At 33.8% G+C, this 26045-nt stretch overlaps 3 protein-coding genes across 3 annotated transcripts; all 3 read left to right on the top strand.

Moving 5' to 3' along the window:
* Positions 1-7808: 7808 nt before the first annotated feature.
* LOC114411126 (protein MAIN-LIKE 1-like) lies at positions 7809-8228 on the top strand. The gene is made up of 2 exons (XM_028374883.1): positions 7809-8057; positions 8178-8228. The coding sequence occupies exons 1-2, from the start codon at positions 7809-7811 to the stop codon at positions 8226-8228; spliced, it is 300 nt and encodes a 99-aa protein (XP_028230684.1).
* Positions 8229-8246: 18 nt separating this feature from the next.
* Positions 8247-8995, top strand: LOC114411125. Its single transcript, XM_028374882.1, has 2 exons — positions 8247-8732; positions 8816-8995. Exons 1-2 carry the CDS (start codon positions 8247-8249, stop codon positions 8993-8995), a joined length of 666 nt encoding a protein of 221 aa, XP_028230683.1.
* Positions 8996-17552: 8557 nt separating this feature from the next.
* LOC114412313 lies at positions 17553-23812 on the top strand. The gene is made up of 7 exons (XM_028376142.1): positions 17553-17658; positions 17846-18025; positions 19331-19466; positions 21094-21178; positions 21295-21342; positions 22495-22595; positions 23463-23812. The coding sequence occupies exons 2-7, from the start codon at positions 17860-17862 to the stop codon at positions 23602-23604; spliced, it is 678 nt and encodes a 225-aa protein (XP_028231943.1). The 5' UTR covers positions 17553-17658; positions 17846-17859; the 3' UTR covers positions 23605-23812.
* Positions 23813-26045: the final 2233 nt, after the last annotated feature.

Here is a 26045-nt window from a genome sequence, read left to right as displayed (position 1 = left end):
AGGGCATCATGCCCAAGCTGCAAAATAAAGAACTTGACGTTCTACAGCAGTGAACCCTTCCAAATCCAATTCCAACTTCCCTTAACCATGCGACCAAACTTATCTAGCAGCCATGCATACCTTGATTTGGCCGGATAAGTGCATGAGAGATGCATCTAGGCATTTGATTTAGTATCCTAGTAAAATTTAAACTTCCTCAATTTTTTTCTTACAATATTGACTCATTACGACACGCGCTCGAGTGAAAAATTACAAAAGATGAGTTGAATAACCTTAAAGCATAGGAAGAATACATTTTTAATTAATGCTTGAAAGGCATGTGCAACAAGTCAACAACTCGAATAAATATAGGCATTAAAGAACTCACATAGAAATAAGTCATGAAGAAGGAACCTCTAAGAATGACTACCTGCTAAGTCTAATATACACCAAAGATCATTTTTTTAATGAAGGTTTTAAATGTAAAAACATTTGTTCCTTTATATTGTAGTCTTTGCAATAAAAAAAACATTTCTAAAAAGGATTGATGCAAATGGTAAAATGAGCATGTAAATGCAAATATCACAAGAAATGAGGTTGAATTGTGAATTTTACTAAACTTAAAACCTTTTTCGAAAATAATAAAGTTATCGTATGATAAAAAAAACTAAGCAAACAGATATCAGATCTTTGCAAGGCAAATCATACGATAGTTTCAGATCTTATAAAACAAAGTTTTTCGAAAGCAAAGATCCAATTCAGACCTTGAGTTAGTTTAAAGAGCAGAAGAGAAAATAAATAGAATAAGGCACAAGAAATTTATACTAGTTCGTCTCAACCACCGAGACTACGTCTAACTCTTGGCAACACACCAAGTTCCACTAACTTCAACAAGTTATAAGTATCTATCACTGTCACTTTTGGCTCCTTGAATCAAGCTATACACCAAGCTTGTTACAACCAATATTCTTTATCCTACCAAGTCACTATGGGCTCTAACATAAATTAGAAGATGTTTTTGTTTGATTGCACAATGACTAAACTTGATAGTCTTACAGACAGATATACACTTTCAACACTTAGTCTTTTCTCTCAAGATAATCAAAGTGTTTTGAGAATTTTTCTAAATTTTACAAAAATTTACACAAAGAACTTATACAAAAAGAGTTTAATAATGAGCTCTTTCAATTCGTTCTTCATGTTTTCAAAGCTTCTAGTATTTATAGGCATCCTTCAATCAAGTATTTGTTGTCTCTAAACAAACATATTTCCTCTCTTAAACTTGTGTTTGAAGAATGTGGTTGTCGGGACATTAAATGCACATACTTTTTCATGTTGAGAAAACCACTCTTCATCGCTGGAGTGTTTATCACAACAATAGGAAACCATTTCCTTTTGCATCAGAGTAGGTTTGTGCATCAAAACTCTTTTTTTGATGCCAATTGAGGAATTTCAGAGTTTGACTTCATTTATTCTTCGTAGGATTTGATAGATCCTAGGAGAATGTCTCTGCAAAATAGATCTCAGACACATAGTATTAAATGAAGTCTTAAATACCATCTTTAATGTCGTATCAAGTATTGATTTTATCTTACTATCATCTGAAACATCAAATGCATGTAAAACATGTCTTGATAGCGCATAAAATACAACTTTTAATCTTTGTATTTATTTACATGTAATAAAAATAATTTATGATCCTGATTCGTCTTAAGACACAAATGTCTTTTGACTTAACAGAACCTTTTACCACTTAGTTTATAAACCATCCTGTAATATTGTGGATAAATATGTATGAATGGTGAAAAAAATATGTGAAATGCTTAGACAACTTTGTTGAAAAGGAGATTGAAATATTTGGAGGCTCAACAATAACATCTAATGTATTAAAAATATTGGACAAACATGATTTTGCTGATATGATCAATAACATTGATCACATGCAGTGAGAATTGAGAAATTGTCCATTGACATCACAAAACTAGTGAATATCATACATTCTTTGGCATTGCGAGTTCAAATAACAATTAAAATTTTATATTTTTAACTGTTTCATAAGAGCACAAACTCTTAAGTACAATTTACATTAAATGAGATCATATCAAATATGGTTTACTTTTGATAGATGATATTTTTTCTAGAATGAGATACATTTATGAAAACCATTTCATTTTTGTGAGCGAACAAAAATAGTTTGTTATGGAATTAATCCTTAGCTCTAGGTTATATATCTTTTACAAAATTTAATAAATTGTTATTAATTTAATTTTTCTATATTTTCATACATTTTTAGAGAAATTATTTAATTTAAAAGTACTTTTAAAAATCAAAATAGAAACATATTAACTTTGAATATAGATGAATAATAAAATATCAAAATAAATTGTTATTAAGAATATTTTTAAAAATAAATATTCATAGAATATTATACTATTCATACGATAAATAAATAAAAATCATAAATATAAACTCACTGTACCATTCATAAAACAATGTATTACCTTAAAATAAATAAAAAGACGATAAACTTCAAAACAACATCTTACCTCAAGTTAAACAATGATTACTTTTTTGAGAATGAGGTGTGCTTATATTAGGGTTTCTATATTAGTAGTTTAATTACATCCTTAGGTGGGGTGGGGAAATTGCATTAGGGACAATTATATCTTTTCATCCCAAAATTCAAAAGTTGGTAGTGCCAATAGTGGTTCTTCCACCACAATGGGTATTTTTTGTTTGAAAATTACTATAATTGGTATATTTTAAAAAGACTTAATTGCAAAATTTGTTCCCTTATTTTGTCTACTACACTAAATCGGTTTTCCTGATTTTTAATTCACTATTCGAGTCCTCCTGTAATTCAAAATACACTATCTTAATCTCATTTTAACTGTTGATCGTTAAATTTTAAACATTGAAACTAGAAATTTGACCAATATTTTCTTAAAAAATAAGAACTTAAAAAAATGCTTAAGGACTAGAACCATGATCTTTGAAGTAAGAAGCACACTCTTTTACCACTAAAAATTTGGTGCAAAATATAGTATTAATAAAAGTTTTATGTGAAAATAGTTCAAAATTCAAATTTTATTATTTTTTAATTTATTATATTTTATAATCTTACATATTATCTTTTAAAATATAATATATAAGCTTAAATTCTAATTTCACATAAGTTACAACATGTATATTTATATAATTTTTTTATATTATATTTTTCTTTTAAAATAATACTTGTGATTTAGTGATAATATATTTTTTTTATCTATATTAAGATATTTATTTTATTTATTATAATATAGATAAAATAATAATGTTAATAAATTACATACATAAATATTTTAAAAAATAGAAAACACTATCATTTTATTTAATTATTTATCTTTACTATATAATTTAATTCTTTAATTTTTTTACCTGATTAAATAAAGTTAAATATAAATAAAAAATACTATTATCATAAATAATAAGAATATCTTAACATAAGCAAAAAGGTACTGTGGTTAAATCACATATATAAATATTAAAAAAATAATAAAATATTTTCATTTTATGAAATCATAATTTATATAAAAAAATATACATTAAACATAAAATTTATATTATATATTTACTTCATAAAATAAGTTTTAAATAGTGATAAAAATATATAAGATTATAAAAATATAATAATAAAAATTAAGGATTTCAGTTTTTTAAAAAGAAAAAAAATTAGAAATCGTGCCTTTGCATATGATTTCAATCAGAAAAAAAAATAAAAAAAACTGAAATCGTGCCCCTGCATACGATTTCAATCAGAAAAAAACTGAAATCCTATTTTTGCATATGATTTCAGTGCTTACAAACTTTTTTTAAAATAAATTAAAAGTAAAATTATACTTTGATATATGATTTCTTTATATAATAATTTTAAAAAAATCGTATATTAAACTACAATTTATCCATTTTGATAAATTTTTTAAAAATACCATTACCGTAATTTATCCTGGGGACATGCTAGGTGCACCCAGCAATATTGCTGGTGCACCCAGCAATTTATTGAATGGACCATTTTGTCCTTCATTTAAAAATTTAAAAAGTTGCTCCTCCTCCGAAAGAACCACTTTCATTCTTCTTCGTGCAGCTTCTTTTCTTCTTCCCCACGAGCCTCGTGCCTCTTCTTCTCCGCGAGCCCGGCTGCTTCTTCTCGTTGGATCAGATGTGATTTTCCTTCGAGGTAGGTGTCCCTCAGCCATATCAGGGACATCCTTAGTCATGTAAGGAACGGAGTAATTCAAAAAGTATTTTTAAAACATTTTTTTTTCCAAAACAAGTCTTTCAAAGGGAAAAAAGGCTCACATTCATTTTCTTCTACATCATATTCAAACTTGTCCAAATAAATAATAAAGTAATCTTGACTCAAACAAGGTTGTATAAACTTCATACAATTAATATAGAACTTATATCCTAATGTCACATCCTATCAGAGCGTTGTGTTCCCGTGTCCTCTAACATGAGGTTCTTCATAGTCATCCACCTATTTATCTGCTCCCCGAACACAAGTTCAAGATCATCACAGGATCCAAACATAACAACACACAAGGAGTGAGTTATCACATTCCTAACTAATAGAGAAACAAGACAATTAAATATACATATTATATAAATGAGATACCACTTGCTTAAACATAACTCATGTAATTTCACCACTTTGTCATTCAAAATTCACTTTTCAATCATCAATCACATTACACAAGAATCCCACACTCCGATCAAGATATAATAACACATTACCTTCATAATAAACAATTAGCAAGCGTATGCAACAATTATGCTAAGACTCAATCCTATATGCAATGTGGTACCATGTCAGTGAAAAATCACCCTGTGGCGCTTAGGAGTACATAACAAGACACACCACACAATAGGTTTGTCAGGTCACTCTTACTAAGTAAGATCATAGGGAGACCAATCAGGGTCACGATGTTTTGCCAGAATGCTCCAACCATATGGGATCAGCATAGGTTTAAAGGAGCACTCAAACTCAGTGACCCTCAAGGCCTACACTCCGAAGAGTCCGTCAGGGCCTCTCCCTCCTGATTCAGGTCCAACCCCTAAAATAATTTTGCATACAGACACTGCTCATGAATTATACAATACCCACGACCTCACACTCGTGTTTTAAACACGTTCAACACAATTGCGCTATGATTTAACACTGGTTCCTAAATAGGAAACTTACATTTTCTCTTTAACATTGCGCATCAACGTTTTTCTCAAGATAACACTGGTCGAGTTATTGTACAATTCATAGCTTACAACACAAGTAATTTCACATCAAGTGTTAACTACACACTTATCCACAACTAAAACTCATTCACAATTTCACATCTCATGGTATCACAATCCACCATCACATGTTTACACGTATCTCACAAATTAACACATGTTCAACTTTACACTTATACTCAATCTCAATAACAATATTATAATCTCAAAGCAACATGTTATTCCACAATTTATCACATATTCCATTTATAAACACTGCTCATGAATTACACAATACCACGACCTCACAGTCATGTTTCAAACACGTTTAACACATTGCGCTACAATTTAACACTGGTTCCTAACTAGGAACCTACACTTTCTCTTTAACACTACGCATAAACATTGGTCGGGTTATCGTATAATTCATAGCTCACAATATAATTAATGTAACATCAAGTGTTAAACACATCCACTTATTCACAATCAAATATCATGCCCACACTTTAACATCTCATAACATCACATCAACCATCTCATAACATCCCTAATGATATTCATAAGGTACAACATACACATGTTCATCAAATTTAACCATAATATTCTCAAACTCCAACACTTAATAATTTTTTGAATCATACTATAACAACTCTACAATATTATTTACCTAAATTATTAATATAAATAAATATATAACTACTTCTATATATATAAACTAGCATACATCATATTGGATCACAAATTTCAAAGTAAGCTTTCAATGCACAAATTCTAAATACTTATATGAACACTTTGGTCAATTTCAATTATGATATTAATTTTTAAATTATATAAAAAAACCTAAAAAGCAAGAAAAGAAAATACAAAATCAATATCTCACTCTAAATTTCTCCTTACTTTATTTCATCAATTCATGTTAATTAGAAAAATGCTCGATTTATAGGGTTCACACTCGACACAACAGCATATCAATTTCACAACAATTGGTTTGTCAAACATATATAATTCACACTTATAATTATAAGGATAGAATAAGAAATGATGGAAACATCCAAAAACTCATTCCAATTGATACTCTAAGGATCCCTACACATGTTATCACTAATCCCCAATTGTGAATAACTCATCCCTTACCTCTAAGCGGACTCACGTGTCTTTCGATAGCGATAGCGGCATCTCTAGCGGTTCCCTAAAATTCCTCCAGTTTTTCCTCCGACTGCTCCGATAGAATTTCCAAAAGTCAGAGAAACGGAGAAGGGATTGAAGCCTTCATTTGGACTATCTTCATGTGATTCCTTTTTCTCCCTCCACGAACATTATCTCGCAAATCCCAACGGTCAAAGCGTGCGCACTTGAATTTAGAACAACATATCCAAATTTCACGACATTCCAACGGTTAACAAAACCGAGATCGTAGTTTTACCAAGACAGCTCTAGGTTTCTGCGGGAAAGAAAAAGGCTTCAATGCGAAGGATATTTCTCTCAGCTCAATCATAATATCAAAATTCCCAACGGTGAGAATTCTCAGAATTGTGTTGCGAACATGATGTTTAAATTTAACGACGATCCAACGGCGAATGAGTCCAGGATCATCATTCTTCTGAGACAAGTTTAGTGGCCTGCGGGAAAAAGAGAGGGTTTTGGGAGAAGAGAGAAAAAAACAAAATTGATAGGCAGAGAAGACTGAGGAGTGAGTCTGAAAACTGACCTAGCATGTTGCTATTTATAGCTAGGGGTATTCACGACCTATTATTTACTCTATTTATTTATTTTTATTATTTTATAAAAAAAGAAACTCTATTTTATTCTTCATCAAATTAATAATAAAATACTCTTTTTATTTTCTTTCAAACCATTATTTTATTATAACTATTTTTCTTTATTTATTTAATTATAAAACATCATTATTCTCTAAAATTTAATTTACGAAAAAAATGGGATGTTACACATGAGATGACTGCAGACGTACATGGTGCTGAGGGGTCACATGCTGATGATGCTGAGGGATTTCCAGGTGGGCCACGTGACCCATCAGTGCTGACATCATTTGCGGACCATGTTGCACATGCCATTTGGAGTGGACAGGTATTTTAATTTGTTAATTATTTGTCATTGTTGATTTGCTTGTCATTAATTTTTTTTATAATTTTATAATTTGTACTTCAAATCAGGAACGTCCTGAGTTGAAGTTGGTGTCGCACGGGAGGAAGGTGACATTAATTGGGAGACCAGTGTCTGAGATTGAAGGATTGGTTGGTGCCACAAGATTAAGTCCATTGATCGGGTGTTCAGTTGTAACCGGCGATCCTGGACTTATATCCGCATTTGTGGAGAGGTGGCACAGCGAGATCAACTCCTTCCACCTTCCAGTAGTAGAGTTGACGATCACACTGGATGATGTGTCGCCACTCCTCCATTTGTCTATCAGTGGCGCGTTCTATAGCTTTCATGCTCTTTCTGTGGACGAGGCGATATTTTTGTTGACCGAGTTGCTTAAGGTGTCTGTTGAGGAGGCTAGAGCCGAGACAGCACGATCACGTGGGGCATACGTACGGCTGGGATGGGTTCGAGACATCTATGAGATGAGATGTGAGGCCCGGTGGTGGATTGTGGCAGCTCGTGCTTATCTGCTGCACTTGGTTGGTTGCACTTTTTTTGCTAACAAGAGTGCAACATATGTTCATGTGGTGCACCTAGAGGCTTTTCGCAACCTGGGTCAGAGTGGTGGTTATGCCTGGGGAGTTACCGCGCTGGTTCATATGTATGACCAGTTAGATGAAGCTTCTAGGACCACTACACGACAGATTACGGGGTACCTGACTTTATTACAGGTAAATTTTGTGTTTTTAAATATGTTACGTTGGATTATGATTTAAACATGTTTTTATGTTATGTTAACCTCATTTTTTTTGTATTGTTGGATCTATAAGCACTTTCCTAGTGTGCATCAGTGTGTCACAGATGATGCATACCAGCAGACGTCCCCACATGCTTACCGGTAGTTGACGTCGAAGGCGCATATGAAGGGAATTACAGGAGCACCATATTGGGCATGTTGTGATGCTTTGACAGTCACATATGTGTGCTGGTTGCCTTACAATGAGCATCGAGGGGTTAGGGGCTTTGAGCTGATTTCATCATTCCAGGGTCAGCTGAGATGGGGTCCTATGGTGGTCACAGCTCGATTGGAGAGGGTGCTACGGCAGTTTGGTTACATTCAGAGCATCCCTTCGTCGCCTGTTAGCGCTTCATTGTCATATGATGATATAGATGACAGGTGGATGCATTTCGCGGACCACGTACTAGCTGTGGGTGAGCTTTGTGTAGTGCCTGAGCAGGTATCTGCGGATTACATGGAGTGGTTTTTTCGGATATCTCACCCATTCATGATACTGACCCAGGCAGGTGACCAGCCCAAACATGCACCTACCGCAGACCATGAGGAGTACATGCAGCCGCCCATCCCACAGGTTCCAGTGGCATTTGACCCCCCTCCACATGCAATGGTAAGATTATTTGTGCGTTTAATGTTTGATGAGTTGTTATTTATTTTAAATTTTATAATAAATGTTTTTAATGACTGTCACAGGATGATTACGACGGCTATGAGGCGATCGCAGAGAGGTTGGAGCGTGTGCTTAGCCTTAGGATGGTCATTGCAGGCACAGAGTTACATGATATTATGCAGGATTGCCTCACGATCGCCAAAGGGGGTGCCAATGCAGATGGAAGTGTCAAGGCTCGACAGAGACGGCGTACAGAGCATTGATTATTGTTTTTATGTTTTGTTTTGTAGTTGACATAATTTTTTGTATTTGTTACACATTTTAGTTTAATATAGTTGACTTGTTTTGCACAATTTATTATTTTATGATATTAACTGACGCATCGATTCCGATTCCAATCCTGGTCCTTAAGCGAAGTTTTGGACTATTTTGAATTTTTTATAAAAACAGTGAAGCTAAAATCATGATTTTCGTTCGTAAGAATGACATTAAAATTATTTTTTTTAAAAGAGGCAGAAAAAATAGAAATCAGACCCTTTTTTTATGTTTAAGTACCCATGTTTGGGGTTTTTTTTGGAGGGTGTGCGACTGGCGTAAGACATTGGAGGGGCGCTATTTCTCATTTTTGGACGTCAAGGAACCCAAAAAAATTATTGTTGTTCCCTGGTTCCATCAAATAACACCTAAAAAAAGAGGCAGAAAATCCAAAAAAATAGGAATCAGACCATTTTTACATGTTTTAAGTACCCATGTTTTGGGTTTTTTTTAAGGGTGTGCGAGTGGCGTAAGACATTGGAGGGGTGCTATTTCTCATGTTTGGACGTCAAAGGACCCAAAAACATTATTTCCGTTCCCTGGTTCCATCAAATAACACCAAAAAAATAGGAATCGGACCCTTTTTACATGTTTAAGTACCCATGTTTGGGGTTTTTTTTTTTAAGGGTGTGCGAGTGGCGTAAGACATTGGAGGGGCGCTATTTCTCATGTTTGGACGTCAAAAAACCCAAAAAAATTATTGTCGTTCCCTGGTTCCATCAAATAACACCTAAAAAAAGAGACAGAAAATCCAAAAAAATAGAAATCAGACCCTTTTTTTATGTTTAAGTACCCATGTTTGGAGTTTTTTTTGGAGGGTGTGCGAGTGGCATAAGACATTGGAGGGGCGCTATTTCTCATTTTTGGACGTCAAGGAACCCAAAAAAATTATTGTTGTTCCCTGGTTCCATCAAATAATACCTAAAAAAAGAGGCAGAAAATCCAAAAAAATAGGAATCAGACCATTTTTACATGTTTAAGTACCCATGTTTTGGGTTTTTTTCGAAGGGTGTGTGAGTGGCGTAAGACATTGGAGGGGCGCTATTTCTCATGTTTGGACGTCAAACAACCCAAAAAAATTATTGCCGTTCCCTGGTTCCATCAAATAACACCTAAAAAAAGAGACAGAAAATCCAAAAAAATAGGAATCGGACCCTTTTTACATGTTTAAGTACCCATGTTTGGGGGTTTTTTTTTTGAAGGGTGTGCGAGTGGCGTAAGACATTGGAGGGGCGCTATTTCTCATGTTTGGACGTCAAAAAACCCAAAAAAATTATTGTCGTTCTCTGGTTCGATCAAATAACACCTAAAAAAAGAGGCAGAAAATCCAAAAAAATAGGAATCGGACCCTTCTAAGTATGTGTAAGGTCTGAAGGTCAAACAATTAAAATAAATTATCTTTGGACCATTGAAATAACATATTAAACTTTATTATGGGATTTAAACACGCCGTAAACAGGTAAAGGTTACATCAACAAAAAAGCAAAAAAACAAACATTGCATTCAGTCGTTTAGCGATGTCGCAGTCACCTCGTCTTCGAATTTCACAACATATTTAGTAAAGACAACTAAAATTTCTATTGGTCCATATTTTTTCCAGTAGTTAGATTGTATTAACACCTTCAGCAGTTCTTCATTGGTCTTCAGCTCATTAATTTCATATTTTATAAGCTTATATGAATACTCAAAGCGACCTGGTTGGCGAAAAAACAATCGTCTTACCGTTGGTGATTCGTGAATTCCAAGAGGGGAAATCCCTTTAGGTGCAACTTGCTTTATTAAATCCTTTAGTTCATCGATGGTACATGTTGAAGGAATTTGAAATTTCTTAGGATTTTTTCCTATGAACGCGCATCCAACAAATTTGTTCTGCAGTGGCATGTTCCATTTCCCGTTGTAATACAGGATCGTGTCATGAGTATGGGGCATAGTGAGTTGAAATAAGTTTATTACTCCATCTGGTGTTCTTCCAATGGTGCATAATAACTCAATCGGACCAACACACGAAAATTGATCATTACACATTAACATTGTGTTGACATCATCATCATTTATCAATTTCATACACTGAAAGCGAATTTGGTTACCTGTATGGGTGAATGGTTTTCGGTAGTGAATTTCATCCAAAAATTGTTTGTCGGATAGCTGAAGGGTATTGTGTATTCTGATTTTTCGGCTTGCAAAATCACAGTTGTTTGGTACTTGAATGGGCACCGGAGTCGAAGTTTGGAAGTAAACCCCAGTATCATTGTGAATAATCGATCCATGTGGAAAAATGAAACCCAACCTTGAGTTGACAATCGTCTGACTGCTAGTTTATGCTAAAAATGACATACTTTGTGTATCAATTGGGAGATTATGTGAAAGCAAGATAATGTGTGATTTATTAGTCGTGTCTCATATATATACTTGGTTGTCACCGACAGATTGCTTCACTTTTTTTACAAAAAAATAGACACGCGTGAACATGTTTCGTGTTTATGTTTCCTTCAGAATGTGTAGTCAAGTCAGTCAATGTGGTGTCGCGCTCAAACTTTAATACGTATGCATGTCATTATGTGTTGTCAATTATGACAATGATGTAACGTACACGCGTAAATGATTTTTGTTGGACCAATTATTTTTTTGCTTAATGAAACGAGTACTTAATAATATTAATTGGTTATTAATGGCTTACAACAAATTATATTGCATAATGAATACAATTACATAAACAATGCATGTTTAGTCTTCATTTAGGTTGAAATAGTGTCTTTTGAATGACATCAAGCTTATGTATTGCTGCATTCTACTAATATATGGAGTTGTCCACTGCTTTGCCTGAGAATAACAATTGCTTGACCACAACAACGTTGGAGGAGGTAAGGGATAATGGCCTTTCAAATAAACTTGTTGTACATGAACAAAGATTATATCATGCGGTGACCGACTCAAATGAACCAGGCAAGTCATTGCATAATTGTTATACTAACTATATGCAATGTACCTGAACAAAATGATTTCCAAATACGTGACTGACACATATCATGCGATGCCCAGAAGAATCAGGTGGTGGTTGACTTCTAAGAGGAAAAAACTTCATGCTTTGTTGTCGGGACAACGATACAAGGATTACGTTATACCATGATGCAATCACATATCCCATCTCCGTTATATCCATCCACTTGTCCACACTAACCTGAATCAAGCAAACATACACATGTAAGTAATTTAAAGTTTTTTATTAAAAAAATAACCTAAAAACATACCTTGGAAAACCCATCAACAAGTAGGGACAGCTTTAATTGTTCAAATCTCTCTGTGCCACCGAAGAGGTTCATGTACTCATGCGACCACTTGCCAAGTTCTTTAATCAATTCGTTACGCACTAACGGCCATGAATCTTCCCCCATACCTAATAAAGTGGCAATGGACCGATATCCACAGTTACCGTCCGCTTTCACATCCACAACGTCACGAATGAAACCTTGAATGAATGGCGAAAATTGATCAAACATCGGGATGATCGTTGTTGGCTGAGGCGGTTCAGAACATGATGCACTACGTTTGACTGAAGAGTTGCTGCTTTGAACAGAATGAAAAGCATCAACATACTCCCAGTAAGACGGATCACGCTTTGTGGATCTTTGACTTCTTTTCATCGGTTTCTTCGGTGCACCTTTAGTGTTGACCTTTGACGGAGGAGGGCACATAGAGTTATGATCAGGGTATGCAATTTCTCGAAGTTTACTCTTCAGAGTTACTTTGCCAGACACATCAAGTTCCTCAAACCTTTTAGATATGGTCTCAATCTCTTCCTTGATGCTGACTTCCGCCTCACATAACCCTTGGTCTGAAAAGCAAAGTCTCCTCCAGAAAATATGGACTGACTCCACTGGGATGCTGCCAGCAGTATACCTAGAAAGCTCACATGCACAAGGAAGACCGTGCGTGCTTCTCATCACACAACCACAGGAAGAGGGATTGTTGCCGAGATAACATAGACGGTCAACCTCAGAAGCAATCTCATTTAAAGCGTCCCTTGAAACCATCCCAAGAAGCCTCTTGTATAAGGTTTTTTTAAATACATGCTCAACCACATGCGTACTGGTTTCAAAGGATGCTTTAATTTCAACGTGTTGCAGCGTGATCATGTTGTTCATGGCATCCCAAACACTACACAGGTCTCCAAGGCTATTTTGTAGTACTCTTTTTAGAGCCCAATAAGCTGATTCAACCCTACATTTAAAATACACAACAAACATGAAAAATATACAACAATTAAATACCATTTATTAATAATCCTTACTAACAAATAAAATCAGTTCTTAATACCTGTTTGTTGTTGTGTTGCCTAGGTGCATGACCTTATTCGTCCATGTTGTAATAAATTTTTTCTTGTGGGGGATAATCCATTTGTCGTTAACATAGTCAACGAACTGTGAATGTATGTATACATGATTTTGATGATGTCAAAGAAGAATCTAACAAGGCTGCTTCAAATGATAAGCATTTGCTTCAAGAATAATTCAAGATTGCTTCAACAAACAAAGCCTTGTTTCAAGATTCACTAAAGACCAAGTCTTGCCTTAAAACAAAGTGCTTTCAAGACATGCAAGACTCTGGTAATCGATTACCAGAAGACATGGTTGAGAAATAGCTGTTGAAAAAGATTTTGAATTTGAATTTTCAACATGTAATCGATTACCATATGTCTGTAATCGATTACCAGCAACGGAACTTTGGAAATTCAAATTCAAAAGTCATAACCCTTCAAATTATAATTGTGTAATCGATTACACAAACATTGTAATCGATTACCAGTGGAGAGTTTTCAGAAAATCTGCCAACAGTCACATCTTTTCATTGCATTTGTGAATGACCATCAAAGGCCTATAAATAGGTGACTTGGGCACAAATTAAAGAGAGAGTTTTTTTGATCAAAATTTTTTATCCTCTCAAAAGATCGAGAGAGTTTTTTGCTTGGCCAAAATGTTTTATCCTCTCAAAAGATAGAGAGAGTTTTGCTGGTCCTAAATGTCTTATCCTCTCAAAAGACAATGAGAGAGATTCCAAAAGAACTTCATTGTCAAATGCTCTCTCAAAAGAAATCCTTGACCAAACACTTGCAAAATCTATAAGGATTCTTACATGATCTTCATTGTAATATTCTTCTCTTGAAGAGAGAATTCTTCTTCCATTCTTCTTATTCAATGAGATTGGTTAAGAGACTGTGAGTCTCTTGTTGTAAAGCATCTGAACACAAGGGATGGGTTGTCCCTGTGTGGTTCAGACTTTGTAATGGATTTTACAAAGATAGTGGAAAACTCAAGTGGCTTGCTTGAGTACTAGATGTAGGCACAAGGGTGTGGCTGAACCAGTATAAAACTGTGTTTGCATTCTCTTTTCCCTTATCTTATTTATTTTGTTGCAATCAATTGTGTCTTGCATGTTTAAAGAACATTGTTAAATTGATTGTTGTTACTTTTTCTGCATTCTAAGCCTATCCCTCTTAAGATTATTGAGGCCACAAGGTCCAACACGAACATCGGCCAAGGCGAACAAGCAATTTGAAACTTCTGAAGTGACTCAGCGAACTGGTGTTTAGACGGACAATCAACCAAAGTACCCCAGTTATCCATTACATAGTCCCAGGCATTTTTTTGACCGATTAAAGATTTGCACTTCGCCTTCACATTCTTATCGATATGAAACCTGCACAACAAATTTGTACACTCTGGGAACATAGTTTTCACTGCATTCATTAGTGCTAGGTCTCTGTCAGTGACAATAACAACAGGGAGGCGATCGTTTCTTAAAAATAGACTTCGAAATCATTCCAAAGCCCATACAATATTATTAACAAGCTCAACCTCCATATATGCAAACCCAGCAGAGAATGTCATCATCGTTGGTGTCACCCCAACAAAGTCAAGTAGTGGGAGTCTGTACCTGTTTGTTGTGTAGGTACTGTCTATAAAAAACACCAGATGACATGCATTGCATAACTTTACTACATTTGAGTGACACCAAAATAGATCACGCACCACAACTTCATCCTTCAATCTATGCAAATGAATGTATTGATCACGTTCGAGAAGCTTCATCAGATGTTGCATTTCGGTATCAGCTCCTTTTATTGAAGAACGATATGCACTTCTTGCATTGTAAATTTGCTTTATCGTGGTGCAACTATTGGCATTGTGTTCCTTCAACGTTAGCAAGATGTTTTTTGGTTTCACCATCGACTTTGTCATATCAGCAATAATTTTCTTTTCATCCTTAGTCAATCGCCCAGCGTATGGATGTCCAACTAAGGACTTGACCAATTCATGATTGTGAATCCCACATATCAACTTCACCATCCAACCTTCCCCTCCATGCACTGGTTTCCCACGAAGCCTGAAGGGACAACCACATTTCCTACTCCCAGTGTCTTTTCTAACGAATTCTTTATTCCTACACTTGTACATACCACTCCTTTCACACCCAATTAAGACAAATGAACTTCTTTCTCTACTATCGATATTTGTGTCAGACCTCATAATCACTACAACAAATCCATTTTCATGGCAATTGTTCGAGCCCACTGCAAAACATCATCTCGAGTACCAAATACCTACAACGCAACCCCAACATTTTAATTTTTATACAAAACATCAATTCAACCAAATGACTCAAACTAATTAACATGATTACCTGAGACGTATTAAAAGCATTTGAACAATCAACATGTGGTTCATTCACACCACATTCTTCTTCATTATCATAATCACAATCCATATGAACTTCTTGTGACATCGTATAGTCATACGTCCATTGATCTTCGTCCATCTTAAGGACATATGCATCATACACAAGTACATTCAAATTATCATATAACCACATCCAAAAATTGACTACATATTAACTAACAAACATATTAACAACTAATACAAATACATTCAAAATTTATAACTACATTATTTACTTAAACTAAACTTAACACTATAATAAACAACTAATAAAACATTTTTCTACTACAACAAAATACAATTATTTTACCTAAATCATTTAATATTATACCAAAATCATTATACCTAATTAAACCAATTATCCACAATTTAAAATACAGATATTATAAATTATAATATTCATATATATATATATTAAAACAAAATTAAAAAAAAATTAAAAACTAACATTTCGGAAGAAGTTCTTCCGAAAGTTGATCTGTCAACTTCCAAAAGAAGTTGTTCTGGAAGAAACTTTCGGAACCACTTCTTCCAGAATTGCACATATTAACTTCCGGAAGAACAACACTGAAATTTCGGAAGAAGTTGTTTCGGAAATTTCTTCCGAAAGTTGCCACATCAACTTCCAGAAGAAGTACTTCCGGAAATTCATAGTTCTGATTCCGGAACAACTTCTTCCGGAATAAGTTGTTCCAGAATTTCACAACTGTTCTTTCGGAACAACTTCCTCTGGTAGTTCAATGTTCTTCCGGAAAAAGTTTTTACCATTTTACTGTTCATCTTCTCTAAAAATCTACCCAGAAAACGCAAAAAAAACCGATAAATGCGTACCTCCGACGAAATAGGAACAACAACGACTAATATACAAACGGGACCACCAATATTTAAGCTTCACGGAACAGCTACTTCACGGGACCACCAAATCTTCAAATACGGAACAACTACTTCACGGGACCACCAAATCTTCAAAAACTTTTTACGGAAAAGGATAGCAATACCAAGAACACCGGGATGAAGGTGAAACCAAAAAGGTGTTAAACGGAAAAGTAGCGCAGTAAATTTAAAGAAACCAACATAGGGACAAAATCGTCATTAAATATGCATTAAATATTATTTTATTTTTAGTTATTATTATAAAATTAAATTTATTTTTACTTCACGTTATTATAAAATTAAAATTATTTTTTTATTATATATTAAGTTTTGTAATACAAGTTATCATAATAAATATTTTATATTTTTTATAAAATATACGAATTAATTAATTTTTATGATTCAAATTATACTAAATTGTCACACAATTTATTATTTAAATTTACATGCACGTAAAAAAGGAATTACAAATATTAGTCATAATTATATTTACTAATAATTTATGTATAATAATATTTATTTACTTTATAACGTAATTTATTTATTAGAAATGAAATTATTAGAAAAATATTGCATTTAAAAAAAATCATTTACAAAATCACTTCCGGAAGAACCTTCTTCAGGAAGAAGAAGGTGGTCTTCCGGAAGAACCTACTTCCGGAAGAAGAAGGTGGTCTTTCGGAAGAACCTACTTCCGGAAAAAATTCCGGGAGTTCTTCTGGAAGCTCACTTTCTTCTTCCGGGAGTTTTCCAGAAAGACGTCTTTCGGAATTTTTTCTGGAAGTAGGTTCTTCTAAAATAAGGAATCGCAGAAGGATAATTTCGCCCATTCACTGTTTGCTGGGTGTCCCAGCAATATTGCTAGGTGCACGTAGCATTTCCCATTTGACAATAGTAGTGCCCAACAAAAGCCCATAGCCCAGTGACCCCACTGCCCCGAACTTGTGTTGGTGCCCTATGCTACTTTTCACTGCACTGCTTATTCGTTCTTCTCTCTGTCGACCTAACTTGAAGAATCCAAACAGGTAAGAAACTTCGCAAAAATCTCATCTTTTTCCCAACCCATTTTCGTTTTCGCTTTGACAGTGCCAGCAATCTGCATTTCAAAGCTTATAAAAAACGTTTATTTATGCTTAGGGTGGTGGTGGGCATGACCCTATCTTTGTTGTGAATTTTTACTGTTATTATTATTTTATGGTTTGGAAATAACAGGTGTGTTGTGGAAGATGAGTGGTGCCGTTAGGGCTGCATTGAAATCCACCACTAGTGTTTGTGCACTTGTGCAGAGAAGCCATGGCCTCCTCCCAATGAGGTGCTTCTCCACTGAGGCAGAACAGCCACCTCTGAATTCAACGCCCCGCCCTCCTCCGTTCTTTGAGACTGACCATTCAGGTACCACCTTTTATTTCTCCCATTTCTGTTGGTCTTCAAGTTGCATTAGCTTTTATGAAATATCATTTGCGTTATTTGTGCTGCTGCTGCTGCTACTACTATTAGAGTATTATTATTGTGATTATTATTTGGAGAATGAGATTCCTTGTTTCTATGAGGGTACCAGTACCTTTAGGATATGTTTGGGAATGAGGTTTTGGAAGAGAAGGGAGGGAAGATAAATTCTTTTTTTTTTCATTTTCTTTTTTGGTAGAGATCATATGTATCCTCTACGGAACAATCTTGCATGAGTCAGGTGAGACTATGGGTGGCAAAGCTCACTCTTCAAATATTTAACTTAGCTTGATACGCAATATACTATTTTTAAATTAAGAGAGTTATATAATGTTTGTAAAATTAAATAAAAGATCAACATATTAAGTGTATGTTAATCTATTGGTTTTGGAGGAGAAAAGGAGTATTTTATTTTTGAATTAAGAGAGTTGTATAATGTTTGTAAAAATAAACTAAAGATTAGCATAATAAGTACATGTTAATCTCTTGTAAGAAAAAGTATATGTTAATCTATATTATTTTATTTCTTTAGTTTTAATTTTAACTTTTAAAAAATTATCAAATTAGAGAATGTTTATTAGAAATGAAAAATCTGTTTTTCCCTTGCTTCCCCTCCAAAACATTACTCCCAAACATAGTATGTTAGGACAGAGGAATTTTGGAGGAAAAGCAAAAGGTGAGCTAATTTTTCATTTTTAAGTAAAAGTAACTTTTTTCAAATTAGGAATGCAATGTTAGATCATCTTGTAACCTTCTAATCACTATGTATATATTTCTATGAAGTTTATATTGGATCCTGGATAAAGCTCATGTTCTCTAATTGTCAATTTCAAATAAGTTGTTGAATATTTATCAAATAAGTGGGATGCCAGGCAAAATCCTCCTCCTTCATATCATCATCATTTTCACTGTTGGTGTTTTAAGTTTTTGCTAATTCCCATGTCTATTCGTGTATATTGCTAAAAATTAAAGCCCAAATAGTTTACTGATTTGAGAATTTGAAAATAATAAATGCATGAAATTATAGGAATTTGGCATACAGGATTAATGCTAGTGACAATACATGTCTTCTTGCATTTGGCCAACTAAAATACATTTGGATTTTGAAAATGTGTTAATGGACATTTCTAAATCATTCACTTCTATCCATGTAATTTAAATAATACCTTTTAACACTTTACAGTTCTTTTATTAGTTTGAGTCATTTCCATCCAAGATAATGACTGTTTTCGTTTCTCTTTCTTTCATTAGGTTTGACATATGGTAATCTGCTCGGCGTTCGTAAACATGCACTGAAAACAGATATCATCAACTTTCTTGAAGGTTGTAATTTGACTCTGGAGGATGTTAAAATGGATTACGACCGCAGCTATTCCCTAGTTTCAACGTAATGTATTCCATCTTTTGTGTTGCTTTTGGGGAATTGTGAAGGCTTTAGTATTTCTCAGCATAGAAATATAATCAGTTGAATTTCTTGCCTATCACAGTGAATTCCATTTTCTTTTTGTTGACTTTCAAAGATGTTTGGGAGAACGAAAGGGGGAAATCAATTTCAATATTTACTTATTTGTTACATGTCATGGTCTTAGATATTGGAGTTAGGGCTTAACTCAAACTACAAAACTGAGTTGTAAGGTGAGGATTGTCATAGATATATAAGCTCTATTTAAGTCATCTCTTGTTGATGTGAAATTAAACACTACTTTGACGCTGCAATTAAGGAGGGCTAGGGATAACCACAATTAAGGTGGCTTTCCATCATATGAAATGTTTAAATTTTGTTATACTTGTCCTGTGATCGGAGTCCATGTATATCTCATTAAAGATAAGTGGAAATAATCCTATTTGCATAGGTAGAATCACAATACAAGAAAAGCAAAGGGATAGAGAGTAGCCTTTTGAGGGTCTGCTTGCTATCCTTCTCAATCCTCATCCAATTATTGCCTTCCTCTTTCCTTCCCTCTCCAACTTTTTATTCTAATTGATTTCCTCTCTTTTTCTTCCTCAATTGCCATTTGCCACATCAGCATGCTGTTATAGTCTCAGCTCTTTTGCATGACTCTCCCCATGTAATCTAGCATAGCTAATGCCCTGAAAGTGCATTATCATTGTATTTGAGTAAATGTGTCTCATCCAGTGTTGTCAAATGGTGGCAATGGCGGTGCCATGGCGGTTTGGCATGGCGAAAATTTGAAAAAACGCCCCTAAATAGTGGTGACGTGGCGGGTTTCGTATGGCGGTGCCATGGCGGTCATGGCGGAAAATAATGGGTTTTTTTGCTTTTCTTTTTGCGCGGTAGGAGTTGGGCTGACCCGACCCAACCCTACCCGATATTATGTTCGAAAGCGCAGCCCTCCCATGCAGCACAGCACAGAATGCAGCCCTCCCACGCGACCAAGAGCAACACCCCGCACCCAGCTGCAACCCCACACGCAGAATGCAGCCCAGCAGCGACGACCCCGCGTTCCCCCCGCACGACCCAGCAGCGACAAGCATCGGCGCACGACCCCACGGCGGCGACGAGCACCGGCAGGCGACCCCGCGAAGGCGACGTCGCACCGACCCTGCACCTGCATGAACGGCGGCGAACGTTGTGGCGCAAGTTTAGTGGTGCACTAGCTTTTTTTTTTGTTTAATTTTGTTTTTGCTGTTTGACACCCGTATTTTATGTCTGCAGCTTTTTTTTCGTTTTTCTATTTGACACCCTCTTTTTATTTTTTACAATCCCATTTTTATTTTTATTTCTACTTGGTTATTGTATGAACTCATGAAACTTTTTTAGTTTATTTGAATGCAATCCATTTTTTTTTTCAATTTCAATGAGTTTATATATATGTATATTTTTTTTTTGTCCACCATGACATTTACCATTTTTTGCTACGCCATCCGCCATATTTTTATGGCGGATTTCTGGCTTTCCGTCATGAACCGCCATCCGCCATTAACAACATTGGTCTCATCTTTGACTGTATACCTAAAGATATCATTTATATTAAAGTTTTGGGTATTATCAGGTTGTTGCAGTTCCCTAGTCGTGATTCCTTTGACAATGCTGTAAGAGTGATTTTAAGGAAGGGTCGCTTGTACAAATTGGACAGGGTATGCTGCTCTCTCTCTCTATATATATGTGTGTATGTTGCAGAAAACTACTAATTTTTATATTTATTTTTAATTGGCAAATGTTTTGATTTTTTGTTCTTTTTCATTGATATCAGGTTAACCGTCACATATGGGACCAAGTAAAACCATATGATGGAAAAACTGTCAGTACAGATTCTTACCTATCTTCGCTTATCTTGTTTTCACAAGAGTATTATATTAGTAATTATTCTTTGATGGTTTGTCTTATGTTTGAAATAACCAAATATTGAAATTTTAAGAAGCCTATTAATCAAAGCCTAGGTTTCAAAAGTTTTTGTCTATCAAATTTATTACAACACATTTAGAAATTTATATCAATATGGAACTAATTGTGTTTAAAAAGTTTATATGTAGAACTATTTAGAAAATTGTGATCGAGTAAAATAGGGATCATGATGTAATACAGTTTTTCCCCAGAACTGAAAGATTTTTTTATAGCTTGATTTATAAATAGTGATCACACTAATTTGGAGGTAAAAATCTTACAAATTTTAATCTATTACGAAGACCTACTTATATTCCTTTAATTCTTAAGATGTGGAGTATTTTTTTTTTATTAATTATTATTCCCTCTAGAACTTTGAATCATTTTGCTGACTTATATAATTAAGGAATGTTTATTGTGCACATTTTACAAAAATTCTTTGAAATTAAAATACCAAGGATAACAAAAAGAATCTGAGAAAGTAATTTTGTTGAATGGGGAACAACAGGAAAATCAGAATAATTCTTGAATGTCTAAAAATCTGAAACATGTACCATCTAAACCAAAAATAATTCCTCTTCAGATTTGATAGTTGTCAATGTTATAGTCAGATCAAGCTATTTAAGGCATTGCATTCTTATGCATTCTCGTGTTATTGTACTTGACTGCATCATATAGATAAAACATGTCATTTTAGAATTTCACTGTTTTGGAATGCCTTGCAGCTTTTAGAAAATTCTTTGCTAATACAAGTGTCTGGTAATTGCTATCTATGATATGCCACAAGGATTGTGTGGCAAGAGCTCTTCGAAGGTTCTAATTTTAAATTCATAACCTTCCAAGTCTTAGTACATTTGTCAGAACAACGTAGTAGTATGAGGTTACAACATCAAATTGTTTCAGTTTATTTATGCGGGTGACTTATTGAATGCATTATATATAAATCAACAGATTAATTAGATTTTCAGTATGGAAGGACTAAGATTGTGGTGTGAATCCCATGAAAGACTTTATTTGTGTTATGCTTCTATTTACCACTGATGCATCTAACAGTGTGTGATTTTGTCAGATCTTAATTCAAGGAATGCCTCGAGCAGGTACATATGAAGATATAGGGCGCATCCTGTCCGGTTTCGAATTTGATTCCTCCTCCGTTAATGTGTTTTTAAGGTTAACATCAAGTATACTTTAAATATATTTTGTATTTGATTTTAAGATTAAATATAGTTTTAGTCCTTGTAAAATAAGATAATTTTTGGTTTTAGTCTCAATAAAATCATTTTCTTTTGGTCTCTCATCTATGAAAATGTGTCATGTGTGGTCCCTATTTCCATATACGTGTCACCAAAAGGAGAAGAATTTTTGTGAAGGACAAGGATCACGCATTTTCATAAACGAGGGACCAAAATGAGATAATTTTATTTTGAGGGTCTCAAAGCAAACATTTCTATATTATAAGGACTGAAATCATGTTTAACCCAAGGCGACATTTGTTTCAAGGTATAAAATTGTATTCCAAGGAATCTCATCTCCAAGTATATTATGCCTAAGAATTATTCCCATGAACATCTTTGACATTAATAATTTCAGAGAAAAAAATAAAATTTATTTAATTAAAAAATAATGATGAAAATAGAAATGTGGAAGAATGAAGTGGAGATAGGTAATTACTAATTATTGTAAAAAATAACTTCTATTCTCATTAGAATACGAATTGCCCATCATCTCTCTAATTGCCCATCGTCTTTCACTGGGAATAAGAAGTAAAAAAAATATGAATCATTTATATTCTTGGGAATCAACCATTTCACGGAATGTTTTTTCAAAATTTGTACCAAATATGAGGAATGTTGTATTTTCATGTACACTTTCCCACGGATTTTTTTCTTTTTGGTGAATGGATGATTTATTAAAGCCTGGAAACCTCTAGGAAAGGCAATACAAGCTACATCTGCTCGGAGAATTTTTCTTGATACCTTGAAATAAACTTCTTGATTTTATGATTGTCTCAAAATGTTGGTTCTTTCTTGTTTTCAGGCCCGGAGGTGTGGCGGGTGCAGATCCCATTAAACTGGCCACAGTACGTTTCAATTCAAGGACTCAAGCAATGAATGCATACATAGCAAAAAATGGAACGTTTTGCCAAAACAATCGCATTTGGATACAAGTTATCCAGTAATACACGCCCCTTACTGGCGCTAGTGTTACAGTACTGCTTTGGTAGAGTGTAGAGTAGTTAAAGTTACTTTTTTCCTTGGTGATTTGAAATTTCATAATGTCTTCGGTTTAAAGTGATGCAAGGAAATGGCTACCTTGAATAAAAACATAGTTGATTGGTAATTGATAGAGTTTGGTTTTTCTTCGTATTGAAATGTTTTTTATATTAACGATGGAGTCAAGGTTTTTCAATGACTTGAAAACGTGTTGTTGATTATATGATAATTTGAGTTTACAAATTCTATATATCAATGTATCTTGGTATGAGAAACATGCTACATTTGGCTTTTTTTACCAAAAGGGTTATATTTTTTCATTATTCGGGAGTAAGTTTTAAAAAATGACCTAAAAGGGAATAAGTTGTAATAGGTGTTATGACTTTTGAGTTAGAAATTGTAACGCTTGTTATGACTTTTTATTTTAGGACTTCAAAGTTGTAAGGATTTTGTTTTTGGTTTTATAAAGTTGTAAAACCTTTGTTTTTTTTGTTTATGACTTTAAGTCATAAATAACTTTTTTTAAAAATGTTTAAGTTATTTTTTTTTCAAATTTATAATTTTTTTACGGTTTATTTTTTTCTTATTTTTTTAAATTTTTAAAAAATTATTTAAATGTATAATAAATAACATTAATTTGACTTAATAGTATATTTTTTATGGTTTTATTTTATATGTTATTAATTTATTTCAATATTTTATTATTTAAAATATGTTATATACTTTTAATATTATCTTATTTAAATGTTTTTGTTTATTTAAAATTTAGATGATCTATTAATAGAAATACATAATAAAATTAAAAACAACATAATTAATACATTAATATAAAATACGCAATACAAATATGAAAGAAAAACATAAGAAGTAAAAGTTATATTAGTCATGTACTTATTTGTATAGATAGTTAGTACATTATGTTCTTCACTTCTACATAAGGAGCATTTTTTAGACCTATTTGGAATTAGTTTGTTCATCTCACTATATATTCGAATAGTGATCGGTCTGTCTGATGTCTGTCGTCGTTTCGAAGGATCAAACATAAAATGTGAACCTAAATATTGAGGCCATGTGTCTTCACTTCTAAGGGAATGAAAGTGATGTTGATAAACTTTGAAAATGTTTTTCAACTTGTATACAGGGTCAACAAAGTCATCATAATTTGAATTGCAAAAAGCGCACGCTGCAATTGCATGTGAGCAAGGTAATCGAAGTGCTTGAAATTGTCCACAATAACACAATCATTCATTTAATTTGACAGTGCATGCCATTGCTCATCGACCAAGCCGCGTATTTGCAATTTCTTGAACCTCAAACTCCCTTATTTCTCTAACATACATGCGAACATAATGCGAGCAACTTTGCCTCAAATCGTGGTTTTCTCATCTCATATCCTATGCCAAAAGATAAAACAATGAGTAATAAATATAGTGAAGATGTAATAAAGCAAGAATATGATGCATGAAATAAGAAGAAACATACCCATATTGATGACTTGTTTTTTTAAGTCAACATTTTAAAACTGTTTGTTAAAATTTGATGCAATGTGGTGAATGCAATACATAAGCGAAACATCCGGTCCATTCCACCCAACGCATTTTGATTGTAAAACTGCTAGCAAACCGGTTCCCTTGTCTGATATAATACACAAATTTGGTTGTGGTGTAACATATCTCCGCAAATAATACAAGAACCACATCTAAGCTTCTTTAGTCTCTAAAGCAAGGTTGTGGTCCCCGATACAACATTAAGGAATAATGAGAACTCTAACAGGTTAAAACCTAAAGCAAGGTTGTGGTCCTCGATACACCAAATCAGAAATTGTATTCTTTTCTCTCCATCTGGCGAGAAACCTAAGGTACTAAAAGGAAAATGATGATTTGGTTGAGGAAGAATACAAAACCAACAGTTCCTCAGACTCATCAATTCCGTTGTTTATCATGGATCCAAGTATTTTTCACAACCCCTCTTGATAATCTAACTTAATGTGTTTCCGATGATTATTGGTATTTTATTAAGATCCCTAAAATATCATATAATTGGTATCAGAGCCACCATTACTGTTAGATTATTGGGAATTAAAGTTATTTGGTTTGTGTTATACCTGTATTTTTTCGTTACATGAACCCTAATTTTATTTTGGGATTTTATCTTTGCAATTATAGTTATGATTGTAAGTTTGGATTTTTTTTTTCTTTTCGATCACGATATAATAATCATCATATGCATGTTCATGTTTTGTGTTCGGATTTCATGAGAACAACTTTTTTTTCTCGCTTCAAAATAATCATCCATTTTTGTTTATCGTTCACATGTTTGTTTTTTTTTTTTATGGCTGTTGGTTTTGTTTCCATATGCATGCCATGAATCCATGCCATACATGTCATGACATGATATACATGTGATA

This window comes from Glycine soja, chromosome 5 (genome assembly GCF_004193775.1).
Source record: "Glycine soja cultivar W05 chromosome 5, ASM419377v2, whole genome shotgun sequence".
Taxonomy (NCBI): domain Eukaryota; kingdom Viridiplantae; phylum Streptophyta; class Magnoliopsida; order Fabales; family Fabaceae; genus Glycine; species Glycine soja.
Note: the sequence above shows the minus strand (reverse complement) of the source record. Positions and strands in the feature narration are given on the sequence as shown.

Bases quoted from the DNA above. Each gene is read 5' to 3' on its own strand.
- LOC114411126 (XM_028374883.1), top strand. From the start codon at position 7,809: ATGAGATGTGAGGCCCGGTGGTGGATTGTGGCAGCTCGTGCTTATCTG. The intron at 8,058-8,177 runs GTAAATTTTGTG...AGTGTGCATCAG, and splicing joins GGTACCTGACTTTATTACAG to TGTGTCACAGATGATGCATA.
- LOC114411125 (XM_028374882.1), top strand. From the start codon at position 8,247: ATGAAGGGAATTACAGGAGCACCATATTGGGCATGTTGTGATGCTTTG. The intron at 8,733-8,815 runs GTAAGATTATTT...TGACTGTCACAG, and splicing joins ACCCCCCTCCACATGCAATG to GATGATTACGACGGCTATGA.
- LOC114412313 (XM_028376142.1), top strand. From the start codon at position 17,860: ATGAGTGGTGCCGTTAGGGCTGCATTGAAATCCACCACTAGTGTTTGT. The intron at 18,026-19,330 runs GTACCACCTTTT...TTCTTTCATTAG, and splicing joins CTTTGAGACTGACCATTCAG to GTTTGACATATGGTAATCTG. The intron at 19,467-21,093 runs GTAATGTATTCC...GGGTATTATCAG, and splicing joins AGCTATTCCCTAGTTTCAAC to GTTGTTGCAGTTCCCTAGTC.